Source organism: Astyanax mexicanus, chromosome 1 (assembly GCF_023375975.1).
Source record: "Astyanax mexicanus isolate ESR-SI-001 chromosome 1, AstMex3_surface, whole genome shotgun sequence".
Taxonomy (NCBI): Eukaryota; Metazoa; Chordata; class Actinopteri; order Characiformes; family Acestrorhamphidae; genus Astyanax; species Astyanax mexicanus.
In genome coordinates this window covers 74,987,437-74,999,512 of record NC_064408.1, presented here as the reverse complement: position 1 = coordinate 74,999,512, position 12,076 = coordinate 74,987,437, and the positions used below count along the sequence as shown (strand labels likewise).

At 39.0% G+C, this 12,076-nt stretch overlaps 1 protein-coding gene across 1 annotated transcript; it reads left to right on the top strand.

Moving 5' to 3' along the window:
* Positions 1-52: 52 nt before the first annotated feature.
* On the top strand, positions 53-7,545 carry ccr6a (chemokine (C-C motif) receptor 6a). The gene is made up of 2 exons (XM_007260844.4): positions 53-308; positions 5,726-7,545. The coding sequence occupies exons 1-2, from the start codon at positions 238-240 to the stop codon at positions 6,858-6,860; spliced, it is 1,206 nt and encodes a 401-aa protein (XP_007260906.2). The 5' UTR covers positions 53-237; the 3' UTR covers positions 6,861-7,545.
* The last annotated feature ends 4,531 nt before the right edge of the window (positions 7,546-12,076 follow it).

The following is a 12,076-nucleotide window of genomic DNA, read 5'->3' as shown; positions in this document are numbered from 1 at the left end:
TGGGGTGGAGGTTTAGATTTTGCCTTGTCTTCATTTTTCCGTTATTTCCCAATGAAAGTTTCATTTTGCACAAAAAATCCTTCTCGTCATATGTTTCTCGAAGCTCGGTCATGAATGAATGAATGAATGAATGAATGAATGAATGCAGATAAATAATAAAGGCTTACAGTAAAGACTAACATTCCAGGATGGACTTCTGATCATATCTGTAAGACTCCTCCTCAGGCAAGTTTATGCATGCGCCACAGAGCGACAGTCACTCAACAAAGGACACTCAACAGGAGTACAGCTGACTTGTGGCAGAAGCGGTAAGGACCTGTTTCCTCTTAGTGCACTTTCAAACTTGTATTTTCAGCTTCCAACCAGACAACTTTGATGTTTATGACTACGGGTAAAGTCCAAGACATGGTTTAGTATGAGTTTATTATTGTATAGGCTATAGTCTAGTTTGCTTGAATTGTTTACTTGAATTTCAGTATAAGAATGTTTGTAACTTGACAGACGTCACTTACGGGAAGGGGAATTATATTAAACCTGTTAGCTTAGGTGCTGTTATATTTTTACTTAATCTTTGATGATGCAAGTATCAAAAAAGTATATTTTTGTTTTCTTTTTCCTCATGTCTAGATTTCCAAAAAAACTAGATTATGTTTAAAACAAGTTTTTTCAGTCATGTTCACTATCTTTTTTTTTTTTTCCAAAACATATTTATATTCAGTCTATAAATTGTACATCAAAGTTGTTGGTAAACCCCATAAAAGAGTCTAGGAACTGATTACCGTCATACATCAGAGGAAAGTTTCGATTCTGAAACCATTTCCAAAATGACTCATTCTGAAGCTTAAACTAAACCAATTTGGGTTTTTATGTCATTTACATCATGCATAAAACCATCTTATTTCCAAATTGGTAACTTTTATAGCAGAAAAAAAAACGTTTAGTGGAAGTAAATATATAAAGATTGTATTCCAAGCCATTTTGGAGCATTTATATTTTTGTTAATTAATTAATTATAAAGTTCCTGAAATTCCTTAAGCCTGACAGATTTGGCAGTTTCATATAGTCAGAAAAATGAATTATGGTCACAGACTTACAAATAATTGTTGGTACCTTTCCATTAAAGTAGGAACAACATGCAGTGGTCACGGAAATAACCTAAAACTGACAAAAGTAATGGTGTAAAAAAAAAAAAAAAAAAAGAAAACTGGAGATTACCGTTTAAAAATTTAACTTTGCTTTTAAACTGTGGTTCAACAGAACAATTTCAAAAGAAAACTAATGACTGGCTAACATAAAAATAGAGACTACAATCATAGTACTCTACTTTTTTTTTAAATATTTTGTTGCACATGCTTTTGATGCAGTCAAACTCTTTTTGTATTATTGTATCTGCTGTGTAGTCCCGAACTATGCGTTAATTATTTTACCATCGGCCCTAGTTGGAGTGCATTGCAAAACAGTGATTTTTTTTTTCTCGTCTCAAATGCCTAACCATTCTAGCATTTGCATACATTACATTACATTACATTACATTTGGCAGACGCTTTTGTCCAAAGCGACTTACAATATTGAAGTGCAAATAATAGAAGAGGTTAAGTACAAAAATAATAGAAGTTAAAAATAAAGCATCTATAGATAGGGCCTTAAGGAGGTCAGAGGGAAATAATGGGATAGAGGAGTAGAGAAGAGGAAGAAGGAGATGAGGTTAGAATTAGTTAGTGTGTTAGAGGGGTTAGGAGAGTAAGTGCTCTTTGAAGAGCTCTGTCTTCAGGAGTCTCTTAAAGATAGCGAGAGATTCTCCTGATCTGGTAGTGGAAGGTAGTTTGTTCCACCATTGGGGAACTCTGTATGAGAACAGTCTGGATTGCTTTGTGTGAGTGTTTGGCAAAGCGAGGCGACGTTCATTGGAGGAGCGCAGCGGCCGGGAGGTAGCGTAAGCCTTCAGGAGAGAGTGCAGGTAGGAAGGAGCCTGTTCTGTCATCACCTTGTAGGCGATTGTAAGCACTTTGAATTTGATGCGAGCAGCAACTGGTAGCCAGTGGAGCTCAATGAGCAGCGGGGTGACATGTGCCCGTTTTGGTTGGTTGAAGACCAAACGTGCTGCTGCATTCTGAATCATCTGTAGTGGTTTTACTACGCAGGCCGGGAGGCCAGTTAGCAGGGCATTGCAGTAGTCGAGGCGTGAGATTACCACAGCTTGTACCTGGAGTTGGGTGGCCTGTTGCGTCAGAAACGGTCTAATTTTTCCGATGTTGTAAAGCGCAAAGCGGCAGGATCGAGCAACTGAGGCCACATGGTGCGTGGAGAGAAGCTGGTCATCAACCATAACACCCAGGTTCCTAGCAACCTTTGTCGGTGAGAGAGAGAGAGAGTCGATGGTTATGGCAAAGTTGTGTTGAATAGAAGGTTTTGCTGGTATGACCAGAAGTTCAGTCTGAGAGGTTTAGTTGGAGGTGATGTACCTTCATCCATGCGGATATGTCTGAGAGACACTGTGATATTCGTGCAGAGATTGAGTGATCATCTGGTGAGAACGACAGGTATAGCTGAGTGTCGTCAGCAAAGCAGTGGTAGGAAAAACCATGTGAGCGGATAACCCGACCTAGAGAGGTGGTGTATATGGTGTATACCGAACCCTGGGGAACCCCAGTGGGTAACGAGTGGGCTGGGGACAGCCGTCCTTGCCATGACACCCTGAACGAGCGCCCAGTGAGGTACGATCTGAACCATGACAGCGCATTGTCTGAGATCCCCATGTTCGAGAGTATAGTTAGGAGGAAGTCATGGTTGACTGTGTCGAAAGCAGCCGAGAGGTCCAGCAGAATGAGCACTGAGGACTGTCCTTTTTAACGCCTCTGTCACAGACAACAGAGCCGTCTCAGTAGAGTGCCCTTTCTTGAAACCAGATTGGTTCTGGTCCAGGAGGTCATTTTGGGTGAGGAAGCCAGAGACTTGATTGAGAGCTGCTCTTTCTAATGTTTTAGAAAGAAAAGGCAGTAGTGAGACCGGTCTGTAGTTATCAACCTGGGCGGGGTTGAGAGAAGGCTTTTTAAGCAGTGGTGTGACCTGTGCTTGTTTAAAAGCAGTCGGGAACACACCAGATGTTAAAGAGGCATTGATCGTGTGAGTAATAGCCGGAATGATTGCAGGTGCAATGGTTTGCAGAAGGTCTGAAGGAATCGGGTCAAGTGGACACGTAGTAGGACGGCTACGCGTTAGGAGAGCCAGTGTCTCGTTCTCAGTGAGAGGAGCGAACGAGGAGAAAGCGACGCCTTCGGTGGAGGGATACCGGGCAGCAGAGCATGATGTAGGACTGCTACATGTCGCATCAGTAAACTGTCTGCTGATAGCTGCCACTTTCCCAGTAAAGAATGAGGCAAGAGCTTCAGCCGTAAGGCAGGTAGCCTGAGGAGGACGTGGAGGGTTGAGTAGTGTTTTGAATGTAGCAAATAGTTTCCGGGAGTCTGTGAGGGAGCTGATTTTTTTGTGATAGAATTCAGCTTTAGCAGCAGTGAGGCTGGCTGAAAAAGAAGCCAGGAGCAGTTGGTAGTTTTTTAGGTCTGTCTGGTTTTGCTTTTTTTGCCATTTTCTTTCAGCAGCTCTGAGTTTGGAGCGTAGTTCCCTGAGCGTGTCATTTTTGAGCCATGGCTGCGGTTTGCTTGGTTTAATGGCTTGAGATGTTTGAGGACCGAGGTCGTCCAAACAGGAGCGTAATGTGGAGCAAAGAGTATCAGTGGCATCATTAACATTTGAGTGATGAAAATGAGCCTAGTGGAGGCATATTGTCAGTCACCAGCGAGGAGTACTGGTCTGCTGGGAGATCTCGAAGATTTCGGCGGAACGAGACCATAGTAGGAGTAGCTGTGGGTACAATATCCCTTATACTTCCCTTGTACATCTAGGCATGAAAATTATACAGCTTAAATCAGTTTTTTTCATTTAGATTCTTCTAGTGTATGAGACAGAGCCTGGGCGCCCTCCCCCAACACTACTTTTATGATACCATAGAAATAGGTCACTGCACTCTTGACTCATGGCTCTTGGTGGCTTCTACATGTTCTTGACCTGGTTCCTGCAAATTTCCTCTCTGCAGTATGAAAACCAAATCTACCTGCAAAGCAACATCAAAACTGTAGATCTGCCCCGCTGATAAGGAGGTTTTTGGGTATGCGCTACAAGACCTCCCCTACAACTTTAACCTACAACAGCTCTTAACCACTGATGGCTGTGTATGCTGTTGCACAGTTTAAAAACTTCATTATGTCACAACTGTTAACTTTCTAATAAGTTGCAACTTTAGACAACCTAGAAAGCATACAGACAGTTATTTCAATAACACAACAAAAAAAAGTTATAAAATATAAATAAAAAAAATGGTTATATGCATTTAACTCTTAAAATGCATAATTTGCTATGTATTTAAATTTCCACAAGATGTTTACAATAGGACTGTCACAATAACTATTTTTTTTACAGGACGATATATTTCCACAGGAATGATTGCGATGAACAATATAATTGTCAGTTCATAAGTTCATGACAATAATATAATTGTCATAATAATATATACATACATATGTGTTTATAATATGGTTGATATGCATTCAGATCTTAAAAAGCATAATATGGTATGTATTTAAATATTAAAATTGCCTAATGATGTTCACAATAAGCCTGTCACGAAAACTAGTTTTACTGTACAACATATTGTCACAGAAATAATTGACAATATGATAATATAATTGTCATTTTAAGTTCATAACACTAATATAATGATATCATAATAAATTAAACACACCCGTTTAAAGAACGCCAAATTAACAACAGCTCAAACACTTGTTGTGGTTGTGTGCTGTGTTGCACAGTTTAAATAAATTAGCAATTTTAAACAGCCTGAAAAGCCTAGAAACAGATCTTGTAATAACACAATGCAAAACTACTAATAACAAAAACAAAAAAAAAAAACGTTTATATGCATTCAGATCTTAAAAAGCATAATTTAGTATGTATTTACATTTGTCTAATGTTGTTCACAGTAGCCATGATAACTATTTTTTTTACTAGTCAATATGTTTTTATTGCCACAGAAATAAAAAAATTACATTTGATAACCAGTTTATTATCTTGATATAATAAAAGTATAAAAGCATAAGAAAGCATTAAAACCTGTTTAACGGACACCAAATCATAATGTGGAAGTTAGGATGGCGTTTTTATACACGGTCATTGTGCGACTGGATATAATATTTCTGATGTTCATTGGTATGTGACCAAACACACAGGGAAACACAATGGATGATATTGTGGTCAGAAAATGAATTGAAGTTTATATATATATATATATATATTTTTTTTTTTTTTTTTTTTTTTTTTTCTGATCTATGGGCTAATGCAAATTGTTGATTTGCTATAAATGTTAATATAATTGTCTCCATTAAATATTACAGTAGTTAAAACAAACAAGTTCATAAGTTTAACTTCTATTTTTGAGATGTTTGTGATGCTTCTGTTGCCATTATGAGATATTATTATGGGACTTATTTCCGTGTGTTACCAAACAAGCATAGGGGTGCATGCTTCCTGTGTGACCAGATAGAATCACACCTCGCAGTCTAATTGTTTGAAACAAGTAAAACCAAGTCATTTTTTGATATTTTCCTTTTTTTTTATCTTAAATTTTTATCTTAAAATTTTCTCATTTTGTTTTGTCTTTTTCTCCCTGCAGTGTCAAAATGAATGATTCATACGACGACATTTACAATAACCTAGAGGAGCCGTGTGATGCGCAGGTGAGCCCCACAGTGCAGCACGTTCTCCAGGTCTATGTGTACTCCATCATTTGCATCCTAGGCTTCATTGGCAACACCCTGGTCATCCTGACGTATGCCTTCTACAAGCGGACGAAGTCCATGACGGATGTGTACCTGCTGAACGTGGCTATAGCAGATATCCTGTTTGTGGTGGCACTGCCTCTGATCATCTTCAGCGAGCAGAACCAGTGGGCTTTGGGAACATGGTCCTGCAAGCTGCTGCGCGGCATCTACAGCATCAACCTGTACAGTGGCATCCTCCTCCTGGCCTGCATTAGCTTGGACCGCTACCTGGCTATCGTTCAGGCCCGCAGGTCCTTCTGGCTGCGCTCCAGAACCCTCGTCTACAGCTACCTGATCTGTGCTGTGGTCTGGCTTAAGGCGTTCTTGTTGTCCTTGCCCACATTCATCTTCTACGAGCATTACGAGGTTGGTGAACTGGGCACTGAATACAGCTATTATAATGATGAAGTGACAGATAATTCTACTACAGATGGAGAGGAAGACAAGTCTCATTATGTGTGCTACTTCCGCTTCACTAACAACGACACCGCCCAGCATATGAAGCGTCTGGTGCCCAGCGCCCAGATGGCAGTGGGCTTCTTCCTGCCGCTGCTGATCATGGGATTCTGCTACTCACAAGTGCTCTTCGTCCTGCTGCGTGCCAGGAACTTCCAGAGGCACAAGGCCGTGCGAGTGGTGATGACTGTGGTTCTGGTCTTCATCGCCTGCCACCTGCCCTATAACATGGTGCTCCTGTACGACACCATCACCATATTCTTCCAGAAGGAATGCAGCGAGGAGAGAACCATAAAGCTGGTTCTGTTCCTCACAGAGAGCCTGGCCTTTCTGCACTGCTGCCTCAACCCCCTGCTGTATGCCTTTGTCGGAGTCAACTTCAGGAACCACTTCTGCAAGATCGTAGAGGACGTCTGGTGCCTGGGGAAGAGGTACATCGGGGCCAGGCGCTCCTCTCGAGCCAATTCTGATGGCTACTACTCCTCCAGGAGGTCCGTGGAAGGAGAAAACGCCACCTCCTTCACCATGTGAACAAAATCGCTCCACAAGTGAAAAATAAACTAGTGACTTGTTGTGAGTTGTTACGACCATCTTGGCTCACAATCAAAGTAGACTGTTTCACATTAAAGGCCACGGCTCACCGTCCCAGTATTTCTCACAAAAATTACTTTTACAAAAGTGAGAATTACTAGAACTCCTTAAACAGCGTGAGTGGGGAAAGAACAGTGCAGATCAGTAAAATAGGGCAAGACAGTGTGAGTGGAAGAAACATAAATGAGAAACAGTGAATGATAATGTGAACTTTCGACACAAAAAGAAATAGGGCACAGCTTCAAAAAAAAAAAAAAGAAGAATTTTGGATAACTTAGAACAGTGAGAAATGGTGCAATGCTTTGTAGAACAGAAGGAAATGGGGCAGAGCATTGTAGAACTTTAAGACATTTGGGCAAAAATGTGTAGAACTATAGGAAATGGACATGACATTCTAGAACAGCGAGATGGTGCAGAAAGTTGTAGAACAGCAAGAAAAGTTGATATAGAACAAAAGCAACAAAAGGCATAATGTTCTCTAATACAGTGAGAAATGGGGCAGAAATGTGAAGAACAGAAAGAAATGAAGATGAGAATCTAGAACTGTATGAAATGACTCAGAACTTAAAAAAGTTAAACAGTAAGAAATGGGTATAATGGGGGGTGGAGGCAAGGGGGGGGGGGGGTCGTTACTCAAGAACATGGAGAAAGCATTGTGTTTATAATGATATGACTCCAAACAACAGCATAAATGAAACAGTACACCAGTTCAGCATGTGTGTGTTTGTTGAGGAATGTTGTGCTGGAGTCTTAACTCTGGCCTTAAATGTTTTTGTAAAAAAAATAATAATAATAATAAAAAAAACTAGAATATTTCTGAAAATCTTTGATATTTCCACATTCATGTTCAGAACATTTTTATGTTGGTAGATAATGTGTTTTTATTTCTGATGCACTCTACTGTACTTCATTCTTGACAAATGCTTGAAACATAATAATGAAATAAGAATAATGATTTTATATTTAAAGTACAAAAATAAAAGTTTTGCAAAAAGTTTATTTCATTATTTGTGTTCGTTACAGCTTTAATTTTACAGACAAACAAATAATTTAGAAGATGATGCTAAGGCAGATAAAATGCTTAAGTGACTAACTGATAAGGGTTTCTAGTCTTATTTAATCGCAGTGGGGTCTTTGACCGATCATTGCAAAATTTCAGCACTAATGCAACAGGCCAGGAATGCACAGACTGGTTTTCATTCCAGTCAAGCATAAGCTGATGTTATTAGTTGTTTAAATTCAATACAGTATAACACAATACAATACACTTTATTGTCAGAGTTCTCTGAAATTTGTCTTGCACCCCAAAACGGCTCTACTGCACATTTAATTGCATGCATCACAAACAAAAACACCAACATCGACTTACACACTTGATTAAGCAGCATAACTGACTGTGGAATAAAGGGGTTCTAACCGACAGATTAAACCAGTGGAACCAGGTGTGCTGCTGGTTGTTAAAAATAAAAGCCTGCGGTCACACTGAACCAGTGCAGTAGGATTGGACACCCCCTGCTCTAGATTGTAATGAGCAGGATGGAGATAGTATCTACAGCAGCTCTTTAGCAGTAGCTCAGTATGTGTTGCGTTCATATGTAATAGTGAATGAGTGAGCTCACTGTTCTTATTCACAATTACTCAGTCATTGTTGTGGTTTTCTATTTTTGACAGTGTTCTCTACTGAATCTGAATATGTGCTGAGTCAAACTGGAACAGGTGCTTCTCTTCCAGTTTGACACATCTCCTAGTCAACGTGAATAGAACAATGGTGTAATGTGAGTGTAGCACAGTTTGCTGATTTCCCTGCTCTTATAAACCTGCTGAACCTGGCACTTGAAAGGTGAGTTGAATCAGGTGTGTCTAAAGGCCAGTTTATACTTCTGCATTAAACATACGGCATGAGCTATGCGTACACTGCATGTATACCAGGACCCTACGCCGGTGAATGCACACTGCACTGACCCCCATTAGACTGAATTGTTTCTCCAGCGGCAAAGCAGAGCGAAAAACGGTTCAACTTTGACCTTACAGCAAGCAGTACCCTGGCAAAAAACGTGCAGTCATGTCCTTTTTTTGACATAGGCGCCATGTTGTTTATGACCATATTTGGGGTTTCGTGTCTAAGCGGTTTTTGCCTATGGCAAAATGAATGGACTTCAAAAACTCACCTCTATCACATTCTGTGGTAAATAAATATGTTCAGAACCCAGTACATTTTATTCTGTGTACATTTTAAATTACGACATTGTTTAAAAGTAATAATTAGAAAAATGCTAGCTTTAAGCTAATGCTACAGGGCAGTTAACTTGAAGCACCGGCTCCGGTCGGATCACGTTTTGGATCATTATTCTTTTTCACAGAGGATCAATAAAGCGTTTAGAGAGGTGAAAACACTTTCAGTATGGCGATGTTAAGCAGTGTTCTCTGGGTAGAGTAAGAGAAAGTGAACATTTGCTAATCAACTAACTAACTGCCCTTGCTGAGGAGAGCTGAGTGATACAGCAGAAAAACAAGCAGGACCGTGTTACTCCAGAACCACAGAGCTAATCCAGCTAACTGAAGAACCATAGAGTCTAAAGCACTTAATGTAAATGCTTAATATGGGCTTAATGTACTAAATGTACTAAAACAACAAGCCAGAAACACCAAGCTTCTCATTTACTGCTTAATAAACTTAATCTGAAAATTCATACGATTAACAAACCAGTATAACCCACATTAATAACCCGCTATAAATCCAGAGAGGCTGGGGAGCAAACAGGCTGGTTGAGTGCATCTTGAACAGCACAATAAATGATGTATTTTGAGTTTCATGATGTACTAGCTAGTTTTTCAGTATAACAGGGTGGTAGACTAGTATAATTAGAGCTCATACCGAGCGCTAAGAACAGCGTAGAATATGCTTCTTTGCTTAAACACGCTAATACCACTCGTATTAGATACAATGGTGAAGTGAGCTACAGTGTTTAAGCTGGTTCTGGAAAAAGGCTGTGCTGCTTGTTCTAGTGATTTCTTGCTACAACAGTCTCAGCTCTCCTCAGTGAGGGCAGTTAGTTTATTAGTTGGATCAGCTGGGTTTAATATGCTGTAAAAGATGACCGGAGTTTGCTGTGTTGCGCCAAATCGAGTCTGCCCATCACTGATGTAGATCTGCGTTGTTTCCTCAATACCAAGAATAGGAGGAATGAATCTAGAAGAATGCAGGTCTGACTGAGATGCGTTGTGTACTTTTGTCTGCATTTGTTTTGGCTATATAAGAAGATAATAATGTACACCATCTTTCAAGTTCAGTTTCAAATCACTATTATCTGAAGCTGACCAGTTTAGCTAATGCTACCACAGTAGAGTATACAATGCTCACAATAAAACAGAATAAAACTTTTTTAATCAAATTAACTGTGATTTGACACATTTACTACTCATTTCTCACCTCCCAATGGTGATTGAAGAACAGGGTTTTTTTTGTATTGACTGTGTTGTCCAGTCCTGATAGTTGATGTTCATAAAAGCATCATTCATGGTATGATACAGCTTTCAAAATAAAGAGCAGGACTATTATTCAGTTTTAAAAATTATAAATAAAGGGATTGTATGAAGGAAAGCCTCATTTAGTTCAGGAATGAAGCTTCAATGAGGTAATACAGGCCTCAAGTAAACCAGAAACATCTACACTTCCTTTTAATCTCCCACATCCTTCCACTTGATTCATCGTTGATACAGCTGGCAGTAGAGCAGTGCTGTATACCTGTTGTTTGTTTTTTAATGTTTGTTCCTGTTTTAAAGGTCAATCTCTTAATGTTAGATGGCAGGTGCAGGCAGTTCATACCAACATTACAATCATTGTGTGTCTTCAGAATATAAAGTGAAATGGGGCTCCAAATGCTCCAGTAAATAATTAATGCATTGCCAAAATCAGGAGTCTGGGAGAGCACCATTGGTCTTGCTCTCTCTGGGTGGGTAGATGTTTCTCTCTCTCTTCCTCACTACAAAGATGAGGTTAGTCAGCACAAGCGTCTGTGAGCTGATGTATCAGAACCCTTTGATGCTGCTTTAGCAGCAATTCACAAAGAGGCGGTGTCTGACAGCACATGTATCGTAGAAGAAAAGCACTAGTCTTCACCCTTCTAGTGTTGGGGCATCACTAGTCATAGGGGAAGTCCTAGTGAGTGGGTTGGGTAATTGACCTTCTAAATTGGGCAGAACATGGAATTTTGCACTCACGTGCCAAAGGTCATGGAGCAACAGTGTGTAGGTTGAACATGTGATTGAAGTCATCTTAAAAGGATGGCCTAGAAATATCCTCACTAACACAAGTTGTAAGGTGTTATCTAGTGAGTTCAGTATGTTTATAGCAAGGCAACATAAAATATTGGGTGCCAGATGGATTGGATATTGCACTTCTGAATTTGTAATGAATTTAACATTCCTTAATCCACAGCATCACATGTGTACCAGGACTACATTGTTAAGGGCTTCATCACTAATGATTGTGACCGGCTTTGTCTGGATGGAACTGTCCATATGACTGGTAGAAATCACACCACATGCAAATCCTGCAAATAAATGCAAAACTGTTAATGCATAATACTATTTCTTGTCTTGTCTGAGTTTTGTATCTCAATTTAAGCTTTTTTTCGCCTTTTGACATTATATAAACATACCTTTTTAAATCATTTTTGTGAGCTCCCAATCTAGGATGTACACATTTTCTAAGTGACATTAATCCACATTGTTAGTATGTTTATTGCCTTTTCTTGATTGTTGTATTATTGCAGGGAAAAGTTCTGTGGTGTTTTAGTAATTGAGAACTTTAGGCCTGTTATTTGAACAATTAAACTGTCTTGAGGCATCAATTTAGAAATTTTTGTTTTAATGAATTATATAGCATTCCAAGCACCACAGAATGCTCTTCCATGTATTAAAAAAAACACGATTTATGATATATATATATATATATATATATATATATATACACACACACACATATATATATATATATATATATATATATATATATATATATATATATATATATATATATATATATATATATATATATATATCATATATAACAAATGCAAAATAAATAGTATATAGGATATAAAGACAGCCAACGATGTTACCACTCAGCAAAAAAAAAAACATTTTGAAATGAA

What these genes read in the sequence shown, in the direction of transcription:
- ccr6a (XM_007260844.4), top strand. Translation starts at nt 238, where the DNA reads ATGCGCCACAGAGCGACAGTCACTCAACAAAGGACACTCAACAGGAGT. An exon ending in GCTGACTTGTGGCAGAAGCG is followed by an intron (nt 309 to 5,725) that starts GTAAGGACCTGT and finishes TTCTCCCTGCAG; the next exon opens with TGTCAAAATGAATGATTCAT.